The sequence below is a fragment of the Nannobrachium achirus genome, assembly GCF_963921795.1.
Source record: "Nannobrachium achirus genome assembly, chromosome: 13".
Classification (NCBI taxonomy): Eukaryota; Metazoa; Chordata; class Actinopteri; order Myctophiformes; family Myctophidae; genus Nannobrachium; species Nannobrachium achirus.
This window is the reverse complement of record NC_137833.1, coordinates 12,272,798-12,297,620: the sequence shown is the minus strand read 5'-3', so window position 1 is coordinate 12,297,620 and position 24,823 is coordinate 12,272,798. Positions and strand designations below refer to the sequence as shown.

Sequence of the window (24,823 nt, the reverse complement as noted above, 5' to 3'; positions counted from 1 at the left end):
AACTTCTAACGGCACTGAGTCGGCTCATGCAACCTTCGCAGCGGCTCACGTGGTTCAAGGTCGCCTGAGACGGCGCGCCTCCATCATGGTCAATAGAAAACCCAGTCGAAAACGAGAAAACATATAAACACACACACACAACGTCATCCTCTAGGGTCCATGAAGCTGCACAGGATACGATTATGGCAAATATGAGCCATGATGTTAGGGATCAAAGTGATGAACGGTACCGACCGGCCGACATCCTCCGAGTCCCATCAGCACATGTGTATTTATATAGCGGGAGGCCCATTATCGTAGCTCTCACTAAAATGCAATTCTAAAACCACATGAAATCCACTAAATTATAATGCAGAATCCTGACAGCGACCGCGTTTTTTTTTAGCACCCGAGCTCCGCCATGGGGATGCGTACGCTATCCTGGCGCTCTCCTGAGCGCCGGTGCTAAATAAATTTGTGTTAAATTTGTTCTTCGGGGCGAGCCAAGGGGGGCTGGGGGAGAAAAATGTCTAGAATATGTTTTCATTTTTCATCGTTTAGTTATTCCTTTCCCCTCGACCTAGACCAAAAACATTTCCCAGACGCAGACAGACGGAGGGTGATTATGTTGTTTGTTTGAGGTTTTTTTCTCCCCCCCCTATTCAAACCGACGTGAATGAATCGAAAAGGCGACAGGCGCCCCGGAAAAAAGATGGAATCTTATTATGTGTCATTTGTATGGCGGCTGCGTGACCGGGGAAAGAGAAGAAGAGATGGAGCACATTTAGAAGGATAATTGCTTTGGTCAATAATGACAGGTTGCCTGTTTTACATTCCATTACGGCGGATAGGAAGGACGGCGGGGCCCTGGGCCCCCCCGTTTCATCACCCGGAGATAAATAAGAGGACGGAGACGCCAGAGGAGACCCGTATCCCAGGTAAATGAGTGCCTTATGAGCCAGATTAGCACAAATCCCCATCACCGGCACCCAGGGGTGTCTCAAGGGTAGGGGGGGGGGGGGGGGGACTGAGTTACTAGGGCCCACGGTGGAGGGGCCTTCATTATTTTATATTTTAGCTATTGAAAAATAGCAGATCTACAAGCTGCGAGCTTGTAGATCTGCTATTTTTGAACAGTCGTGAAAATGTGTCAAATCTGTGAATATGTATATTTATTTAGGCGAACATTTGTAACTAAAATTTTGCTTCTGGCAGGGTCCCTGGAAGTAAATATTTTGAGATGGGGGTCCGTGGCCAAAGACATATAATTTTGGAGGTCCTTCACATGAAAAAGTTTGAGCACCACTGACATAGAAACAACAAAAAAAACTGAAATATTCAAAGACTTGCACAAATGTTCACGATTTTTCAAAAAATAGGAGATTTACAAGCTCGCAGTGAGCTTGTATATCTGCTATTTTTCATTAGTTAAAGCACAAAATAAAGAAAATTCATGGGGGGGCCCGCAGTGAATCCTTGAATACCCAGGGCCCAGAATTTGGTGCGACGACACCCTTGCCGGCACCCACACACACAGAAACACTGCATCACAGGGGGAGGGAGGGAGGGAGGGGGGGCTGCATTTGGATGCGACGCTTGGCAAAACCCACCGCAGCACAAACACCAATCCCCAGGCGATCGATCAAAGCCGCATGGGGGCACAGAGACACCGACAGCCTGGATGGGAAACGTTTCCGTAGGAGGGAGGAACAGGCCCGAGCGTGATGCCGTTGCAAAACCCTTCCTTTTCCCCAAGACCGAAGACGGAGAGAAACAAAGAACCATGAGGATCCAATGGATCCTAGTAGTGTAGTTAATATTCAGCCACAAGTGACTTGGTACTTTTCTTTGGTTGGATATTTATAAAACCTCACAGGTAGACACGAACGCTTTCAACCTTTGCCTCCTCTTTTCGGGGCGAATGTTTCAAGATGTTCGTACTGCCGCACGATTTAGTGGGACAGAGTATGAAGAACTAGAAAGATGCAATTCTGGGGAGATTGCAAGTGTGGTTGCCCTGACGCGAGTCGCGAGGAATCCGTTGGGATATGTATTCCGTCTTATGTATGTCCTTTACATGCTCATGAGTACAATAAGTGATTTAATACCAGTAAGACGTATCAGGTGACAAGCGACCTCACCCTAAAGGCCGGGGTCGCGCCCATCAGGGATCTCCATATAAGGGCATAAAGGGGATTCTTAGTGTGATTCCCCTGACATCACAGTGATCAGTGAGTCAGAGTGTGATGATGTCAGAGCATCAAACCCATAGGCCGTGAAAAAGCGTACACGGTGGAAGACATGATGTGCCGTTTCTAGGGTTGGGGAAGATAACCGCCGTACCGCCGTACCGCGGTATACCGAGGCCTACAGTACTGCGGTGTCAGGGTGCTTACCGCGGTCAAAAAAGACCAAAAAATTGTCTATTTTTATTGAAAACAAGCGAGTTTTAAAACAGGGGAGAAGTGAGGACCGCATGCGCTCCATGCCGCTCTGCCCTGGGCCGTGTACCACATGTTTGGAAGCCACATACGTCACTCGGAGACACAGACCTGCACAGGGCAGCAGCAGCCTCGTAGGGGAGTACGGAGCAGCGTAAACTTTCTCTGTAATCCACACGACACAAGTATGTTAATACATACCTTGTGTTGTGGCAGTACCTTGTGGCAGTTTCTATTTTACTTTTTCCACCGCGTCGCGCGGTGTGCCCCGTCGGCGATTTTATAACCTTTTCTGTCAAGTCTTGTAACTAAAACCTGTATATATCAGCACTCAATCACTGCGATTTGAGACATGAGTTTACAGAATCACTGTACACGATCTGACTACCTGTCTCTCCTCTGGTTTGTTCACACACAGCTGTCTGTGTCTGAAAAGCCCAAGTAGCCTACGTTACTATGGTAACCCGCACAGATCTAAAAGCTCAGAACGTGTCGCGGATGCGACGTGTTGTGAGCTTGTAGATCTGCTCCTTTCAAAGCCAGACCCGCTGTGCTGTACGGGAAAGTATAACTCGGGCAGTCAGGCTGTGGAGAGGCGACTTTTGGGAAGACGATTACAATATTTTGGCTTATCGCCGAACCTTAATTAATAGATACGGGGGTGCGGTAATTACCGCAATACCGGCGGTAAATGGGAAGACGGTAACCGCGATAACAAAATGTCGATACCGCCCCACCCCTAGCCGTTTCTCATAAATATTGGTCAAATATAGGCCTAAACGTTTGATATAAGCAACCATAATAACAACAAAGTATAATGAATAACTCTTCTCTACCAGGCTGTGGCTGCACAACACCGAGTCCAAGGTTCAAAGTTCAAGGAGTTTTATTGTCAATCCATACATAGGAACGCAACACGTTACTCAGATCCTGGTCATGGCACGATACAACAAAGAAAAAGTGTCGACATGGGCGAGCAGCCTCCTAATCATGCATAACCTTCGAACACGCACGCACACACGGATGCCACCGTTTATTAGAGTTCATTGGAGTATTAAGTGTGTGCCCATGCGCGCACGCTGGCAAAAACAAGCATGCACGCGACGTGCCAAAAGGGCTGCGCCTGCAGTATGAAGCCAGTGGAGCGTGCATGAAAGCACACACACACACACACACACACTGACACACACACACACACACAGACACACACACACACACACACTGACACATTACACACACTGTACAAACAGGCTGCGAGTCCCATCTTCAGTAAAGTGCTGCTCGTTAAACTCTGTTAGCCCTGCTGTAAATATCTGCAGGCGTCGCAAACAGACACGACACACGCACACACACGCACACACACACACACACACGCACACACACACACACACACACACACACCTGCTCCACTTATAGAGACACTGTACATAATATTACTTCTCTAGGAAAGCAGCTGTTACAACGCTCCACTGCACACAGTGTGTGTGTGTGTGTGTGTGTGTGTGTGTGTGTGTGTGTGTGTGTGTGTGTGTGTGTGTGTGTGTGTGTGTGTACATATACTGTATAGTCACAGGCTGTGACCCTGGAGTGGGGTCACAGGGGACAACAGAACCCCACACTTACATATAAACTAGTTTCAACCTGGTGTCCCTATTTAGGGTCATTATTGTCAAAATATTAATATATTTATATATATTAGAAAAAAGAAATGAATAACATTTTGTTGACCTGCTATCTATTTTTCAAGCCATTAATTCACAATGGTGGGCCATGGCCAGAGGCTACGGCTAATTGGGGTCTGTGGCACGGAAAAGGTTTGGTAAACCCTGACATACAGCATGCGCTTGCGCACGCACACACATTCACATGTGCGTGCGCGCGCACACACACACACACACACACACACACGCACACACGCACACACGCACTCACGCACTCACGCACACACGCAGTTGGTATGCTGCAGAGAAAAACAAGTAGTGGTGAGAGGAGGAGAGGAGAGGAGAGGAGAGGAGAGGAGAGGAGAGGAGAGGAGAGGAGAGGGAACCCTTACAGAACTCCTGACCTGCACAAACAGCCCCCATCTGTCCAATGCATCAGTGAGTTATGTCGACCTGACTCACTGTAGTCAGTCATCTGACTCAACTTTTTGCGTTTGTTTTCTTTTTCTTTTCGTAATTTAACGCCCTACTCCAGGGTTCCCCAATTAGTTTTCCCCAAGGGCTGAATTAAAACCGTTCATTTTGAATTTATCATATTAAAAATGATTTAAACTAGTTTGAAAGGCGCTTAAAGGTGATACACCATGAAAATTCACTTTTCCTATTTTAAAACCTTTTTTTGGGGTCCCACTAGCACCTTCTATCCTCACAAAGTCCCATTTCAGACCGTTGTGTCTTTCTCTGGTTTTGGGAAGGTGGAGGTTAAAAGCATCCCACGGGTTCTCAAAACAGGCTGTCCAGATTTGCTGCCGTTTGTGACGTCATAAACGGCCGTTTTTGAAGAAAAAAATATATATTTTTTTTTTCAAAAAGATTTTTATTTTTTTTATTTTTTATTTTTTCAAAAATATTTTTTTTGGGGGGGGGGGGGGGGGGGGTGGCGCAGTTCAGGCCAAAGGTGGTACTGCAGCTGAAAATGCTCTGAGAGCCATTCAAAAATGAGAGGCTCTCTATTCAGGAGTGGTAATTTAGCCTCAAACCTTTTGAAAAACGTTTTTGGGACATAAACAATATGACATAAATACTTTTTAAATGCATGGTGTATCACCTTTAACAGTTTTGGACATTAGGTTATAGTATAGTACAGTATAGTTATGTGTGGACCCTGTGGAAGAAATGACATGGCTGCATATGTACAACCTTTATATTTACTCAACAATGAAAATACTTATACAATACATTATGATATTTCATAGCTTGTAAGAGGCCTGACAGCTGCCTAATGATTGATCCAGAATTCCACCACAACCCCAAAAGATGAGCTGTTGTTAAGCACCAACTAATGGGGATCCTTGCCATTACATGGTTTGGGGGTTAAGGTGTTAAAATGTTTTAAAAAACATATTAATGTGTCCATTTCTTTCAAGAATTGTGGGCGAACTGATTTTTATGTTTATATTTATTTGTTGTTGTTGTTGCTGCTGGGTACTCCCTGGAACAGACTCAAGGACCCCGATTTGAGAACGACTGTTTGACTACATGCAACACTGTCTGTACACTGTCTACACGCACATCCACTCACGACAAGCACGCACGCACACACAAACAGCGAACCATGCACTTCAAGCACCCACGCACATGCACCACTGCTTTGCATGTCCTGGTAAACAAAAACAGACACACAGTAAACACCAGTGGTGGAAAAAAGTACTCCCATTTTTTTTAATTAAGTAAAAGTATCAATACTTTAATGTAGAAATACTCTGTTATAAGTAGAAGTCCCATATTCAAAATCTACTTGAGTAAAAGTGCATAAGTGTTGGTAACAAAATGTACTTAAAGTACCAAAAGTAGAATGTAGTCATTGTCCAGAATGTCCCACTGCACTACTTTTCAAATGTATAAAATGTATACAAATCTTTTGAAAATAGATCAACAAGCTCACAATATGTCCCATCGCAAAGCATTGTGAGCTTGTTTTGAATGTAGGTAAAAATAATACCACAGAATTGTGTTTAAAAAAAAGTACAGTACTTGAGTAAATGTACTACCACTGGTAGACACACCGAAAACAAAGAGCCAGAAAGAAAACAATTCCAAAGCCTCCATCCACCGCAGTTGTTATTTCTAACTATTAATAAAACATCGCTCTGATGCGAGAAGTAGAACTCACTGTGCTGTATTATTGAAGAAACAGCAACAGTTTAGCTGAAAAACATTCAGATCCATTATAGAGGACTGCATCTAGGGATGCACAGATTATCACCCAATACTCGCCGAGTTATTCTTATTATTTTTGTGTCCTACATAATGCAAGCTTTGTTGAGGGTGAGTGGAAGGCTATAGTTCATTATTGATGGAGTTTCTTCTGTATGTGATGTCTTTACCCTGCTGTATCTACAGTACTTCATCTGACCTGTAACTGTTCTCTGGCGACTGGATCAATAAAGGTCTTCTCTTGTCTTTCTTGTATTTCATAAATGTATTTGCAAAACTTCAGATATACTTAGTGGTCATGATGACAAGGAATAGAGGGTATGCATCATATGCCACTCAGCGCCACTCAAGCCATTATATGGCACTCAAGCGCTCGTTGGGAAACTCCTACTGCCTCTGTGTTTGGCCACTCAGTAGGCGTTCCTGCACTTCTGGGTACAATGATGTCATGTGCATATCCTCTTATAACTTTCCAGATTCTCTCTCATTATGGTTATTCATGAGGGATAACCCCTCCCTAATTGCCCAGGAATGCTCAGCACAGGGACAGGCCTCATTAGAACCTATGTCTGTTTTTAGATCCATGTGATTGGTTCCATCTCAGGCACCATATTTATGTGTGACTTGTATGCACTTCTCTGTCTACGTGTATACATTGCTTATGGGCCAGATTGTCATTTTAAACATTGGTATCATAAGCTCATTTCACCAATCGGTGCTTCCCTAATTGTTTCCCACGACAGAAATACTCATGGAGAGACAGTAAACTAGCCATAAAATGCTACAACACATTGAGAGGCCACCCTGGGCACGACCTGCTCTGTGCGCCGCATAAACGAAAGTGGCGGAAGAGCTGCAATTAAGGGAAGTTGTGTCATCCGGTGCAGGTCTGTTTACATCCCCGGTGAAACAAACCTTAGCACCATAGACCATAGCTCTTAATTTGCTCTTTAGAAAAATGGATTTTGAGGAGAATTTCAACAAAACTATTACAGAAGTTTGTAAAGTACACCAGATTCCCTCATTTAAACCACTGCAACGGCATTGTCTGAAGAATTTACTTCTTGACCGGGACGGACCGGGAATGGATTTTCAGGAACACAGCACTGTGATTGGTCGACAAAAATACAACTTCCGTGGAAGTTCACACGGCGGAAGTCCCACCTTCCTATGGACTCTCTGCCTCATGTCCAGGCTTTTCTCTTTGCAGATGAGTAAGCCTCGCTACGCGAGGTTATTGAGAAAGTTATTGAGAGTACAACCAATAGCCATAAAATGCTACAACACATTGAGAAACAGTACAACCAACTAGCCACAGTGCTATAACACATTGAGAGACAGTATAACCAACTAGCCATAGAAGGCTATAACCCATTGAGAGACAGTATAACCAACTAGCCATAGAGGGCTATAACACATTGAGAGACAGTATAACCAACTAGCCATAGAGGGCCATAACACATTGAGAGACAGTATAACCAACTAGCCATAGAGGGCTATAACACATTGAGAGACAGTATAACCAACTAGCCATAGAAGGCTATAACCCATTGAGAGACAGTATAACCAACTAGCCATAGAGCGCTATAACACATTGAGAGACAGTATAACCAACTAGCCATAGAGGGCTATAACACATTGAGAGACAGTATAACCAACTAGCCATAGAGGGCTATAACACATTGAGAGACAGTATAACCAACTAGCCATAGAAGGCTATAACACATTGAGAGACAGTATAACCAACTAGCCATAGAGGGCTATAACACATTGAGAGACAGTATAACCAACTAGCCATAGAGGGCTATAACACATTGAGAGACAGTATAACCAACTAGCCATAGAGGGCTATAACACATTGAGAGACAGTATAACCAACTAGCCATAGAAGGCTATAACCCATTGAGAGACAGTATAACCAACTAGCCATAGAGCGCTATAACACATTGAGAGACAGTATAACCAACTAGCCATAGAGGGCTATAACACATTGAGAGAGAGACAGTATAACCAACTAGCCATAGAGTGCTATAACGCATTGAGGGACAGTATAACCAACTAGCCATAGAGTGCTATAACGCATTGAAAGACATCATAACCAACTAGCCATAGAGGGCTATAACAGTTGAGTTCGAGAGGCTTACTTACCGTTGGGGCTTTCCTCATCGATGGTGACGATGGTGGCAGGGGGGCCAGACCTCGACAGCTTGCACTCTGCACCAGAAAGAACAAAAAGCCAAATCAGACCATGCAGGAAAAAAAGAAAAAAGACCATTTCATGATACTACACTTAACTGTACATTTCCTACAATTTACCACTTAAGCCCCGTTTTATCATCTGCAAGCTCGCAACTCGCCGCATTGCGGTAGCCTGGCATCTTCAGACTGATCACGTGGGATCACTCACAATAAGTTCCTCCACGGTACCCTGGAGGAACGTGATCAGTCTAGTTCAGTGGTTCTGATCAGTGGTCCGCAGGTAAATGTTGCAGAGTTGGTAACCAAATGGACCCTTATACTGTAGACCTTTAACTCCTTGAGAGTTGTAAAATTAAACCATATGGACCCTTGATCAACTTTGGCCTGTTATCTCTCCCATGGCACCACTTCAATACAGAATGGAATTGTGGACAAATCTTATGTAACGACAAATATTCAATATTTTGGTTCTGAGAGGCTAAATCTCATCAAATGGTGGTCCCTGGCTTAAATGCCAAATAAATAATGGACCTTGATAGGAAAAGGGTTGAAAACCACTGGTCTAGTGAATGCCAGGCTAGCATTGCAGTGCATTGGAGATCTGCTATTTTCCATATATAGGCTATATTATTTGAATGTGTCACGCATAAATCATCATTTTAATTCTTCAAATTGTGATAATGTTCTATGACATGCTCAAAGGCTGAGAGTGGCTAAAAATGCACTGAAGGCCTACACTGCAATAGTGATGGTATGTTACAGTCCATGACAGCTTATGACAGAGATTGCATAATGCATACCGCATAAATCTTAATGAATTCAGGGACAGCACGCTACAGTGCAATGTGAGTTCAATGAGGTTGAATTAGTTCTGAGATGCCTTTTAAACGTTTTTATTGTCAATATGTCAACATTATTGTCATATTTTCATTAAACCTGATTAATATATTTCAATTTGACAATTACACCCAGGATGTTATTATTTATTATTTTTTTACCACAAAAAGAATGTTTTCAGAATGATACAGGTTAACAGACACAGAGAGGGTCAGACGTTATGTTTTAGATAGGGCTGGGACTCGATTCAAACAATTAATACTAGTAAGACACCTCAGGGTGACATGCGACCTCGCCCTAAAGGGCGAGGTCGCGCCAATTCTTGACTATCTGGCCAACCACAGTGTTTCTCTGACGATTCTAGTTGTTATCATTCTGGGGGGAGTTTGTTCATGTTTTTGTGAGGGTATAGGAGACACGGGGAAACATGCAAACTCCACACAGAAAGGCCCTATCGCCAACCCCATCGAGGGTGTGAGCGATGGGGCCTAAACATGGAAATGTGGAGAACACTATATATGGAGATAGTCCAGTCCATCATGTCATAATGGGACTACCGTCATAGACAGTAGCCATTGTTAGGCCGGAGTCAATGGCTGTGTCTATGACGGTAGTTCCATATGACATATTGGACTAGACTATCTCCATATATAGTGTTATCCACATCTCCATGTTAGGACTCATATATGGGCATAAAAAGTATGTCATGTGACATCACTTCCTGTACAGACAGTCAGCCATTGACTCCGGATTAACAATGGCTACTGTCTATGACGGTAGTCCCATATGACATATTGGACTAGACTATCTCCATATATAGTGTTATCCACATCTCCATGTTTAGACAGCCAATGACTCCGGCCTAACAATGGCTACTTTCTATGACGGTAGTCCCATATGACATGATGGACTGGACTATCTCCATATATAGTGTTATCCACATTTTGTGTAGCCGCCCTGTACAGGAAGTGATGTCACAACTCGCTGACATCACACTGACATCACAGAGGATACAGAAGGACGGTCACGAGGATACGGAAGGAAGGAAGGAAGGAAGGAAGGACACTCAAGCGACACGATTCTTCAGAGTATATGCGACCTTCGGTCGCAATAATTAATCAAAGGCTTTATAATTAATTAATCGAAATTAATCGCATGTTTAATCGCATATAAATATTTGACCTGAGAAGCATTTTTTTCAAGTAAAACACATTTTGTTGTACGAGTGAATCAACAAGTGAGTTCTAAATTTCGCATCCACTGGGCCAAGCAAAGCGCTCTGATCGGCTACTTCTCCCTTTGCGTTTGTTGTCTCTTCTTGGTTGGTGCATCGCTATCGGTATGCCCGAAACTGAAGGTTCTGGGGTGCAAAAACTAAGTGCGATTGAAATCGTGTACATTTTCTGTAATTAATTAATCGCAATTAATCAGTTAAAGTCCCAGCCTTAGTTTTAGATAATAATTCTCTCTGATGAAAAATGCATTGATATTATTGTTATTTTCAAAACATAGTAGTAAGGTCCCATGTATGTTTTTCAAAGGTAGGGTAAGTGATATTTTTGGTTTAAACATTTTTTTTTTTAGAAGGTTAAGCACTATATTGTGATAGTAATTGCTGCTATAGAGTGTTTGTTCAGTAACAGAAGTGTCCCCATCGCTCAGATAATTCATTTTCTGGTGACAAACCTTCAGCTAATCGCGAGACCGTTTGCAATTTAGCAGACACTCTTGATACAGAGCGACAGGCAAGGACGGTACAAGGTACTGTAATACATCAAATGCATACCAATAGACATCTTGGAGCATAGATAAACGAGTAGAATAAACAAAACATCTATAATCTGTAGATTGAAAACTATACACACTATAGCAGGGGTTTCCAAACTTTTTTGTCTCAGGGCACCCCATAAATACTTTTTTAATCCAAGGCACCCCTACATTATAATTTTCACTCCCAGCACCTGATATTTATAGCATATCGTCGTTGTCGGGTGGAAACCTTGTAGGTCCAAAACCATTCGTTTTGTATTTATCATGAAAAGAAATTGTTTAGTACATAAAATGTCGCATCGCGAGGCGTTGTGTGCTTGTAGATCGGCTGTTTTCACTAGTTTTGTGCGACAGTCTTGTATGATGAAGCAGGGCTTTGCTTTACCAAAAGACGTACACATTTGAAACTTCGAGATACAAGTTTTCTGCCCGACAGTGACGATATTTTAGTGATTATGTTGCGAGGAAAACGTTGAGATAATAGCCATTTTGGTTAGAACTGACTGAAAATAACTTTGTACTTCAAGTTTAAAATGATACTAAATATTTTGTCAATTGTCCAAATAAATTCCAAATATTATCAAATTATCTCGCGGCACCCCTGGACTGCCGTGCCCCGTCACCCACTTTGAAAACCCCTGCACTATAGGATGCCAGTCAACAATGACCTAGCAAAACAGTCTACACAACATACCACCTAATTATATTTTAGCCTTAGCATAAACCTGCAAGGTCATCAAGACTAGGACAAGTGCTATGGGTCTGAAGAGGTGAGTCTGATGAGGTGAGTCCTCAGACGCCTCTTCAGACAGGAGAGAGAACCCATTTATAATGACTTAATTTTTAGTGTTCCAGTTCCAATTTCGTCTGCTCATTTCTTGGTGTCAACACCTCTACTTTCACTTGTTCAATCTGTATCCTGTTATTCCTGTCTGAGTTCTATAGCCTAAAGCAAAGTGGGTGACGGGGCACCCTGGGGTGCCGTGACGGCAGTCCAGGCACCCTGGGGTGCCGTGACGGCAGTCCAGGGGTGCTGCGAGATAATTTGATAATATTTGGGATTTATTTGGACACTTGAAAAAATATTTAGTATCATTTTAAACTTGAAGTACAAAGTTATTTTCAGTCAGTTCTAACCAAAATGGCTAATATCTCAACATCGCAACATAATCACTAAAATATCGTCACTGTCGGGCAGAAGCCTCGTATCTCCAAGTTTCAAATGTGTACGTCTTTTGGGAGAGTCAAACACTGATTACTAGTAGATTATAGAGCTATTCAACTCTTATTTTAACCAAAGAAAATCACTTACCCTACCATTTCACTTTTTTTTTTTTGGACACATTATTTTTGTTTTACGTACTTTTTTAATGTTTCTGTAATTTTACTTGTCTAATTATTTGTATTGTCGGTCACTGGGTTGGATTGTGCAGTTTATTGTATTAAGCCAGTGGGGGTCCCCAGCAAAAGTAGTTAACATAACATCACAATCATTTTAAAGGACCTACACCATGAATTTTCACTTTTTCTATTTTAAAACCTTTTTTTGGTGTCCCACTGGCACCTTCTATCCTCACAAAGTCCTATTTCTGACAAGTGTGTCTTTCTCTGGTTTTGGGAAGACAGAGATGAGAAGCTCTCAGAACAGTGCTGTTCTGAGAATTGACGCGTGTGACGTCACACACGTTTCTGTTTAAAAAAAAATAAAAAAAATATATATATATTTTTTTTTCAAAAAAAATTTTTTTTCAAAAAAAATGTTTTTTCTTTGGAAAAACCCCACTAGATGCGCCACTGAGCAAACAGAGGCCGTTTTTGGTATTGCAGCTGGAGATCCTCATTATAGTAGAGCTAGAACAAACAAAGGAATGGTCAGAGTGTTTTTTGAGGGTTAAAACCTGTCTAAGACTCAATTTTGAGCATATATTTATACAAAAAATATAGTTTTAAAAGCAAGGTGTAGGCCCTTTAACCACTTTATCAATTTAAATGTTGGCTATTCAAAAACAGCAGATATTCAAGCTCACATGAAATCTGTGATTTTGTGTTTTTTTGCTATTTTTGAAAATGTTGAAAACTTTGAAAAACTTTGATACATATATTTGAACAAAAATCACGTCTTGGGGGTCCCTGGCACAAAACATTTTCAGATGAGGGGTGCGCGGGCCAAATATAAATATCAATTTGGGAGTCCTCAACTTGAAAAAAAAGTTTGAGAAACACTGACCTAAAGCTACATGGGGGCCTGCCCCTCAACTGTACTCAGAGTTTATATAAAGGTTATGATGATGATGATTCCCTGTGTATTCTGGTCTCCTGTCACTGCTACGTCTACAGTTGATCCCAGGCAGAGCACAGACAAGCACGTCTCCTCTGTGATACACCTAATGTCAACCCTGCTCCTTCTCACCTGACAGTGACAAGTTCACCTGGAGGCCCCGCGCAAAGGTTATTTTTTATTTATTTTTATATTTTTTTTGTACATGTTCTTTGGGCTTTTCTGCCTTTATTGGATAGTACAGTGTAGAGCAGTGAGTGATTCTCAACCATTTCAACTGCAAGGACCCCCAGTTTGATATGCATTAGGATCTCTGGGGCGCCAAATTATATTGTAAAATGAATCAATTAAAGGGACCAATGGGACCAAATGGTTCGATTTGCACGATTTTAGTTACAGACCCATACGGGTTCCTAACTATCATTTAGCTGGGGACCCCCTGGAACTCCCTCAAGGACCCCTGTTTTTTTTTTTTTTTCTACTTGTATTTTAACTTCATGCTTTACATTTTAGTTTAGTCTATTTTAATTTTTCAAGACTTAAAATAATTTAGACCTATTTTATCCCACACGGAGGGAATTCTGCCCAGGTTGTCAGAGCTGGGAGGCTAAGGGTTAAGTGCCTTGGCTCAGGGACACCTCCACACATTGCTGGGGCCTGGGAATGAAGCCTGGAACCAGACGGCATCTCTCTACCCATTAAGATATGGTGGCACAAGAAAACATGTCATAAGCTGTCACTCTGCCATAGTCTTCATTTATAGTGAAGTGGCAGCATCGCAAAGACCCACAACCAATGAATGGTCCCGCAGCAGGATAACGATCTAATTTCTCAAATTAAGTCATGTGCTTACTTGAGCTTATCCTTTTAGTTGAAACTGTACCTTTTCCTAAGCAAAGTTGTGCATAGAATAAATTCTTCAATATTGATCAAAGCATGACACCCGTGTTGATTTTATCAGAACATTTTGATTTAGTATTAGTCTTTCGAATACAATTATGTTTAGTTTTAATCAAATTTTAGTCACCTGAAATAGCCGATCTATAAGCTCTCAACACGTTGTGAGCTTGTAATCTGCTATTTTTCAGAACGTGACACCACCTGTGTGCAAACCAACATAAAACGACTTGTCTTATTTTATTTTTTTACTGGAACTCTTCTCCACTAATCCCTCCTTAACATTTTAGTCTTTTATTTGCTGACAAAATTGTCAATATATTTATTTATTATCAGCCATAGTTTTATTCATCGTAGCTTAGTTTTTATTTAGTTTTCTACGGTGAAAAAAGTGAAGTAAACGGACATGTTTTGTCATAGTTTTGGTCGTCAAAATCAACACACAACGACACTGGCATCATGAATGCACTCAATGCAGGCAAACATGGACACTCATGGGGGGGGCCATCAGAAGCACAATGTGGAGCGACGACAACAACGGCACAGATGGAGGGCACGACAGGGAATAAAAAACAACAATACAAGCACATGACACTGACACAGGTAACAACATCTCCACAGACAGACAACACCGGGTGGGCGGACAGGAGATGGGCATGGGAGTGAAGAGGGCTGACACAGAACAGACAGGCGTGTGTGTGTATGGACTGTGGAGGGGTTGAAACGTTCAGCTTTAAATAACGCAGGCGCTCTTGAAAGGTGAGAGACAGAGAATGAGAGAAGAGTGGATAGATGGTGACATGACAGGATGAAACGAGAAGGGAAAGTATAGTAGGTTCAGATCGGTGGTTTTCAAACGTGTTCAGTGGCCAAGGCACAGACAGCAAAAGGACACAAGTCCAAATGGCGACGGCACACGTGTATTCATAATCTGTGCCAAGTAACCTAACATAGCACGTGTTATCAACTTAAGTATCAAATAATGAAACATTATATATATTGTGGCTGTCGGGTGGAAACCTCATAGGTCCAAAACTGTTAGTTCTCAGGATTCAAGTGAGAAAATTGCATACTTTTTTATGCTTTTGTGTGACGCTGTGTGATCACGCAGGGTGTTTATTAGGAGGTAGCAGGTTTCTGTCAGACAACAATGATTATTGCAATAATAATAATAATTATTATTATGATATTGTGTGGTTAGCTAGTCACCAAATCCCAGGGCACACCTTGACTTGCGTCAGAGCACCCTCCCCAGTGTGCCTCGGCACCGTTTGAAAACCAGCGAAGAAGAGAAAAGGAGGTTAGGGCTCGAGTTACAGGTCTTACCCTCGTACTGCCAGTCTGCAGGGGGGGGTCGGGGGTTAGTGGAGACCAGTGGCACACAGAGGAGAAGCATGGAAGAAGAAGAGAGAAGCACCAAGATAGTTGAGTTGAAGATAAACAAGAGACCATCATAAGAAGAAAAAACAGAAACAGAAGACAAAGAGATTATACCATTTTGTGGTTCCACAAAAAAACTTTCCCACAGAGATTTCCAAAAATGTTTAATTGATATCAAGTCATCTAGGCTCATTTTTTTGTTGTTCTTCTTCACAGAATCATGTTTTATGCTCATGATTCACCAGGAGCCTGGATGTCTTGATTATAGGCTTAAAAATAACTGATAACATTTTGAAAATCTCTATGGGAATATTGAATAGTCTTTTTCTTTTTTATTGGAACCACAAAATGGCCGCCACTGCTAGCCCTAAAGTAGAGGACAGGAGAAGAGTTAAGTGTTATCGGGGTGGTTATATAAACGGTTGGAAGAAGAGACAAAAAGAAACAAGTAGCGTTGTTTGTTAGTGAACCACACACTGAGAGCTATATCATTTCTGCAAACAGGGGCCAGGAGGTATTGTTTCTCCCAGCCGCCTGCCTGCCTGCCTGCCTGCCTGCCTGCCTGGCCGGGCAGCTGCCAAATGACATCACCACACCACAGGTGAGCTACTGTAGCAACAGCAGGCCATGAAGCTTTAGTTTCCAGGGGAAAAGAACCATGATAATGGCACACACAAAAGATATAACCCCCCCACCCCCCCTTCCTCCCACCACACACACACACACACACACACACACACACACCCCACACACACACACTCTCTCTCTCTCTTCTCCCCAGGTCCATTCGGTCTTTGTCAAAACAAAATGTGATGCTTGCCGGGAAAATAACCCAATTTTCAGCTGAGAAACGTGACGCACTCGGTGTGAGACAGGCTTACGTTTCCAGACACAAGGCACACGTCCTGAATGATGTCCAAATGGTGTCCTCTTACGGTACGCGGGTACATGTCGTTCAATTTACAATTTAGGCATTTAGAAGACACTTATCCAGAGTGACTTTACAAGAAGCAAGATAAACACATACTGTATATACTATACACAGAGAGACGGCACATACCACGGGCCTAGCATCTAAAGCGTCTAAACAATATACTATTGAAATAACAATATGTGCATGTGTGTGTGTGTGTATGTGTATGTTTATGTGGGTGTGTTTGAGTGTCTGTATGTGTGTGTGTGTGTGTGTGTGTGTGTGTGTGTGTGTGTGTGTGTGTGTGTGTGTGTGTGTGTGTGTGTGTGTGTGTGTGTGTGTGTGTGTGTGTGTGTGTGTCAGGGGGTGAGGTGGAGTCTGAAGACAGACAGACAGACAGACAGACAGACAGACAGACAGACAGACAGACAGACAGACAGACAGACAGACAGACAGACAGACAGACATAGCAACAGTCATCACAACATGTTTTTTTTTCCCACTTGCCTTCTGTCGCCCCGGCTTCAACAAACGCAACTAAACACCTGTTGCCAGGTGCCAAACGGTGGATAGTTTCTCCAATTAAATATGCATGATGCGCCCCACAGTACGCCCTTTCCAGTAAAAGTGCAGCATTAATCAGTAACAAGACCCTGGGATGTAATAATGTTTTAACCCATTTAGGCCTAAAATTAGTGGATGCTTTAACTATTAAAAAATAGCAGATATACAAGCTCACAGCGCGGCACCGAGTGCCGCGCTGCGAGCTTGTATATCTGCTATTTTTGAAAAAGTCGTGAAAATGTGTGCAAATCTTTGAATATGTGTATTTTCAAACCGAACGTTTGTAACTCAAATTTTGCTTCTGGGTGGTCCCTGGAACTAGATATTTTGAAATGGGGGTCCGTGGCCAAATACATATCATTTTGGGGGTCCTTCACATGAAAAGGTTTGAGAACCTCTGACATAGTAGTCTCTCAAGAACAGACTAACTGAGCTGCATTTAAGTGAAAAGGACCTTTTCTTTGACGATGGCTATAGCCAGATTGCTGACATAGAAACATAGGTTTTTTCCAAAAATCTTAGAAGGATTCAAAAGACACTTATAGAATCGGGTCAAAATTCTAATTTTCACGATTTTTCAAAAATAGCAGATCTACAAGCTCGCAGCGCGGCACTCGGTGCCGCGCTGTGAGCTTGTATATCTGCTATTTTTTTTATATTTAAAGCATAAAATATTGCGTCATAATGTGTTCAGGCCTAAATGGGTTTTAATTGAGTCCGCTTCCATAGTGCAGGCAGGTACGCATTATAATATCACATATATAGCAATTAAAATGGCAATGAAAACACGGGGCATTTTATTCACATCATTACGTGGATATTCGTGTTCTCATTCCTTAAAGAGGTTAAAGTATTAATAATTTTGTTGTCAACGTGTCAGGAGTAGCAATACGTGATGGCAAAATAAACCGTGAACCAACGCTTGCAGGATCATTTCCTTTGAGGCTGTGAACGTGGCAAGGAGAAGTCTACGTTGAGTGAGTTTTTACTTTAAAGTGGCTCTATGTAAAAAAAAAGAAGAAAAAAAGAAAAGAAATGACTACAGTCATTATATACAGGGTTCCCACACATTTTTACCAATTCATTTCCAAAACTTTTCCAAAACTTTCCCAGAATATTTAACCCAATTTCCAAGACTATATAACAATAATTCAGCTCAATAACAAGTCCTATGCGCAATGCCCAAAGAGTGTATGCCAGTGGTTCTCAACCTTTTCAGGCCGTGACCCCCGATATAATCATAATTTGAACTGGGAACCCCAGCACCCTGACAAGCACTAAGAGTTGAGGAATTTTGTATAACAAGGTTTTATTGTGAAAATAGCAGATCTACATGCTCACAACGCAAATATAAGACATTTGGCCAATGTTTAATTTGTCATTTCAGAGGTATTGTTTTTTTCCAGGACCTTCCAGGACTCTTGATCAATTTCAAAACTTTTCCAGTACTGGAAAAATATTTATCTAATTTCAAAATATTTCCAGGAATTTCATGACCGTGGGAACCCTGTATATACCATACATACATACATACTTGTCGTTTTCTTTAGCATAACAAAGAATAATGAATTACACCAAAATAAATGTGATTTGTATTCATTCTAGTTTGACAAACACCTCTATCATCAGTAAAAGGGACCTACAGTACCAAACAGACTCATGAGGGTTTCTTTATTTGTTGCATTGAGCATTCTCATGGGGATTCATGTGCTTAGTTACGGTACTTTTCACTACTGGAAATACATTGCTCATTTCGGTGCATTTGGTGTTGTCCTCCTCCTCATTGATTTGCAAGATTTGGAGTTGCAGGGGTTGAATTGGATTGAATTGACAGTAAACAACAGCATTGGAGACAGAAAGTTGCAGGGAGGGTGGCAGCACATCAAGACTTTTGCACTTGTGTGTTGTGGCCGTTACTACTGGCTGGAATGAAGAGTACTTCTTATTGTCTCAAACACACAACGCTGTGACAGTTTAGTGCAAGGGTTCTGATTCTGAAACTGTTTTATATCCCAACCCCAAGTTGTAGATCTGCCGTTTTAAATAGCTGACGTAAAGGGCTAAAGTTGTTAATGTATGTTTTGAAACAATCAAAATCTGCAAAGAAACTAACTACAGTTTTCAAATCATTGTATTGGACTAAATAAAAGTACAAAATTTGCCTCTGAGATGTAATGGAGTAGAAGTAAAAGCATTGACAGTTAAAAAAAAAATCTAAACTGTACAGTACTTGAGTATATGTACTTATAGTTTTATATCTAAAGCTCCGTCCAAACCTGAAGCTATTTCTTCTATTCTAGTCGCTTCTATCGCTTCACTTTGGTCGCGCAGGTCCGCGTTGGTAAAAAATCATGTCCCGTTGGAATCAAGGCGTAACACCCGGAAAAAGTCCCAACTCCAAACACCAAAAACATTTCCGTGTCTCCAGACAACATCAACGTTGATTGGCTGTCAGAACGTGATGGGTGGAGTGGGGGTGAAGCGAAGGTCGCTTCAGTTGGATTTTTCCAAGAGGGGCGAAGATACGAGGCGACCCACCCTGTTCGCGCTGCCCCGTTTGCGCCGCCCCATTCGCGCCGCCCCATTCGCGCCGCCCCGTTCCGATCGTTCGCGCCGCGCTCCGTCACGCGTCGTCTCGTCTTTGCATTCACTTTGTATGTAATCGCGCCGCTCGAACCATCCAGGTTTGAACCCAGCTTAAGACTCACTCTGTCTCACTCACTTCGCTCGTCTCATCATTAAACCGGGGTTACGCTAGTAACCTATAGTTATTTCCACCACCTGAAGCTGCGGTAAAAAGAGTCATCAATTGGAATAAATAAATAAGGTGGGGCGGAGGTCGCAGCACTGAAATAAATAAGGTCACAGCCCTGAAGCCTGGAGGCTGTTTATTCTGTCCACGTAACGCACCAAAACTTTACTTTTACATCAAACTGTGTTTACTGTGTGTCTGCGCCCGCGCGCGTGTCTGTGTGTGTGCTGTGGCAGTCTCAAAAAGTCCATTCTCAAATGAGGTTCTGGCTGAGAAAAACAAATAAAGAAAAGAAATATAGAATCTCTTTAGGAGTAATTCTCGACACTTAACACTTACACGTGGCACACTGGCTGATTTATACCATGTGCTCACGATTCAAGCACCTGCAATTAAGAGTAGCTGACAACAGTACTCCAGTAAGCCAAGTCTTGATACTCCTCGTCAAATATTACTCTTATACGTATATATGTCACGGTTTGTTAGAGAAACAGTACGGTCGAGAAACGGAGCACTCGCCGTGCGGCACGGGGCGGAACAAGCGGTCGCCACAACAACGTCCTCCAGGCGGAGCCGCTCGATTGTCCACGACATTGCAAGCGGCGCGAAGGCCAGCGGACCTTGGTCCTGCTCTTCGCCCCCGAGCGCCGCAGGCGCGAGTGGCTGCGAAGAGCGGGCCAGGGCCGCGCGGCCGGCGGAGCGCCGCGCGAGTTACGAAGCCGTGGTGAATGCAATCGTTATATTTATGCCCAGGCCGTAAGGCCTGGGCAAGCCCAAGATAAACGCCCTGTCCAAGTGACTACAATGGAGCTAATGGCTAATGGCTAATGGCTAATGGCTAAACACTGCCGAGCTAGGCTAGTAAATAAAGAAAGAGAGTCGCAAACGAGTGACGTCAGCGCCTTCACTAGTGAATGGCTGTCGTCGCCATCTGGTGGTGATTGGTGTGTGGTGAACGACAAAACAAGCGCTCTTACAATGAACGTCCTGAGTTACCCAAACATACTGTAACATATATATATATTTGATACTTGTACTCAAGTTAGTACAGCACCTGAGTAAACGTACCTAAGTTACCCCACTGGCTCCATATAGCACCACTACACCTCAGTCACACACAGTGTTAGTGGATTGGTTATGCTATCACAGCTGCCGTTGCAAATTGTAAAATGTTCCACGGCGGCGTTAGTCAGAGTAGAATGACTGATATCTGAGGTCATCGCGCTGCCTTGTTAGCTGTGACACTTTGTCCCCTTAAGCCATTAAGACCTTTGATTATCAGGGGTCTTCAACATTTTCAGGCCAAGGACCCCTTAGTTGAGAGAGAGAGATGAGGCAGGGACCCCCTCAACCTTTTCATTTTTTTTTAACCGCACAAAAATTGGTTTTTCAGATATTTAACCACTTGAACCGTCAATACTTAATAAACTTGACCTTTCACTCTTTACTCAGTCTGCTCTTTTTTCCCCTCTACACCAAACCTCCTATCCAAAGCTGCGAGGTGTTGTGAGCTTGTAGATCTGCTATTTTTGGCTAAAGTTAGAATATGGACACTAGGGTTCAAGTGGTTAATATAAAAAAGGAGAAAAAAGTTTCTATCACACTAAGATTTGGAGGACCCCCTGTAGTAACTCTGAGGACCTCCTAGGGGTCCCGGACCCCCAGTTGAAGACCCCTGCTTTAGCTATTGAAAAATAGCATGCTATTTTTAAAAAGTCGTGAATTTTTTAGCAAATCTTTGAATATATGTATTTTTAAAGCAAACATTTATAACTCCAATCTTTGCTTCTGGGGGTCCCTGGAACTAAATATTTTGAGATGGAGGTCTGTGGCCAAATACATATAATTTTGGGGGTCCTTGACATGAAAAGGCTTTCAAGGGATTTAAAAGACATTCATAGAATCGGGTCAAAAACTTTCAAAGACACAAATGTTCGGACTCTGTGCTGCGCTGTGAGCTTGTATATCTGCTATTTTTCACTATTTAAAGCATACAATAATGGTTAAAGTGATAATGCGTAACAATGCGTCCTCGGTCTAAGCGTCTTAAAGGCCTGTCTCACGCTGTGACTGGCTCTCTCATTCCGGCTGTTGATTCATTCCCACCTTGAAATGAAATGCTGATTCCCTTTCGCCACGGTGATTGAAAACGTTTCTTCATTCGCTTTGCAAGTCCGCAGGGACCAGGAATAAGAAATTCACTCTCACACACCCCCTGGGCTTGTAAAAATAAAATGAATTAAAAAAATGTTTAAAGGACCTCACAGACAGCCTACACGTCATGTTCTATTCACAGCCATATATCATGCATAGACCATTAATGGCTTAATCGTTTTCCTAGTCTTTAAAAGGTTAATAAGAATTGACCTTAAACTAATCATTGAGTTACTTTTGGCTGAGGATCAGTAGATGGACATTTTGTTCCATCTACTAATCAATCTTTGCTCCAGGGACCTTTTTTGGCAGGATTTCTCAGATCAATTAAGCCCTACTGTACACTTTGTTGACTAGGGTGCTGCAGGGGACCCTACTTGGCCTTGTCCTCCTTTTTGCCCTGAAGACCAATCTCTTCAGCAAAATAATAGAAAAATCTACAAAGTCACAACACGTGGCGCTGCGATGCGGTGTGAGCTTGTAGGTCTGCCGCTTTCGCCGAATGCTCACCTATTATGGTAGGGGTCATCAACGTTTTCAGGCCAAGGACCCCTTAGTTGAGAGAGAGAGATGAAGCGAGGACCCCCACAACCTTTTCATAGATTCCATATTGTTTGACAGCACTATCATCAGTGTATGTTGGATTCATGTCAATTTGTGTTTTCAGATATTTAACCACTTGAACCGTCAATACTTAAACTTGACCTTTCACTCCGTACTTAGTCTGCCCTTTTCCCCCTCTACACTAAACCTCTGCCGAAAATAGCCGATCTGCTATTTTCTGCTAAAGTTCTAAAGAATATGGACACTACGGTTCAAGTGGTTAATATAAAAAAGGAGAAAAAAGTTTCTATCACTCCAAGATTTGAAGGACCCCCTGTAGTAACTCTGAGGACCCCCTGTTGAAGACCCCTGTATTAGACAATCTACAAGGTCACAACACGTGGCGCTGCGATGCGCCGTGAGCTTGTAGGTCTGTCGCTTTCGCCGAATGCTCACCTATTATGCCAGGCCCAGTATAGGCGGGTGTGTAAGGCATGCAGAGGAACACGCCATCCCTCCCAGTACCCCCTCCCTGATGAACAGGTGTCTATAAGTACAATTTTGAGGTATTTTTTTTACTCTTTTCTGTATTTACAATTGTCAATATTTTTACCTCTACTCCAGCTACATCTCAGAGGAAAGTATTGTACTTTTACTCCACTACAATCACATGAAAACTTTAGTTGCAGCCGCCAGGTCGCAGTTACTATCAAAACCTCCACCGACTGTCCGTCTGTCAGTCACGCCACGTCACACTTTTGGCCCTACGCTTATCTCCCGCACCGTTGCTCCTATCCATGTCAAACTTTGCACACACACTCCTTGGCTGGCAAACCCCTGATTTCTCACATGCCCCTCTTCTAGCGCCACCATGAGGTTGCTTTTTGCAGACAACATTATGCGACCTGACGGTCGCTTATCTCCCAATAAGGGAGTCTTAATGGTTACTATAGTGACTTTGTAGATTTCTATTAGTATTACAAAACATACAGCCCTATATACATTTCGGCCATTTGAAAATAGACAATCTACCAGATCTGCCATTTTCAAAATATGTTTTATACATTTTATGCACTTTCTACTTTTGGTACTTTAAGTACATTTTGACATGAATACTGTTGTACTTAAAAAAAATCCTGAGTTTTGACTTGCCGTACAACATTGCCGTATTGGTACTTAAAAAAAAGTAAAACAAAAAAGACAAGAAAAGAAAAAAAATTATATATATATATATATATATATATATATATATATATATATTATATATATATATTATATATATATATAGTACTTTTTCCACTACCACCGTCTTCTAGAACTGTGTGGAGTCTGTGGACCCAGTGACTCGGCTTCTCTTCTCTGTCTCCTGTAACCTATTATTATCATCACACACCGATTAGCAGCCTGGAATCTTACGCCTAATTACATCGGCCTTGTGTAATTGAAGTGTGTGCGTACGGAATGTCTTTTCATGCAGCTGCGTTCCTTCTTTCACTTGGTGCTGTACACAGTTTATATCTGCAGCCAGTATTGATTTTCTTACTGGTAATCACTCTACACAATCGCTCCAAATCTCCCCATTTCTCACGTGTTATGGGTGGCTGTGCTCCGCTCCTGGACTTAATGTTCACTATCAGCCACTTGTCAACCTGGCGTACCATGTCGTTATATGCAAACATGTCAACATCTTTCAACATGCTCTAAATGAGGGGTTCTCAACCTGGGGGTCCCCAAATTATTTGAGGGGGTCCCCAGGCAGATGATTAACTTAATGTGCAACATTGTTTTCTCACTCAACTGTAAACAAACCAACATAAAGTTTAAGTGTCTAGAGGGTATATGCACATTTCTAAAGTGATAGTTTATGGACCTTTTAACTCATATAGTGCCAATCCCGAGAAGACTTGTGAAAAGTACTCGAGTATCCGGAGTGCCAATCCCGAGTATACTCGTGAAAAGTAATATATTACTGTAACGGCGGATATATTACCGAGTACAATGGCGGAAGGTCCGGAGCCGAAATCCGTCGCTGATTTCTCATCATCACGGCTCCACGAGCACAAAATAGTCATCCCATAACATTGAGGTGGACGGGGGATCTCATCTTTAATGTCCATTATCTCAAAACTACACTTTAGAAGCGAAGATGGAGGCAGATGCTCGCTTATAAAGCACATGGAGAAAAGCTCCGAGCCGATCCGCCATGACACCACGTAAACAACGATCGGTTCCGGCGCA

The 24,823-nt window shown here is 42.4% G+C and overlaps 1 protein-coding gene across 1 annotated transcript in view; it reads right to left on the bottom strand.

Moving 5' to 3' along the window:
* Nucleotides 1-24,246, bottom strand: part of LOC308296680 (protocadherin-15-like) — a gene marked incomplete at both ends in the record, with an annotated part of 437,702 nt that extends 413,456 nt beyond the window's left edge. The window contains 3 exons of the mRNA XM_080740008.1: nt 2,532-2,585; nt 8,447-8,512; nt 24,174-24,246. Coding sequence (XP_080596134.1) covers nt 2,532-2,585; nt 8,447-8,512; nt 24,174-24,246 — 193 coding nt within the window. The remainder of the gene's footprint in view (nt 1-2,531; nt 2,586-8,446; nt 8,513-24,173) is intronic.
* Nucleotides 24,247-24,823: the final 577 nt, after the last annotated feature.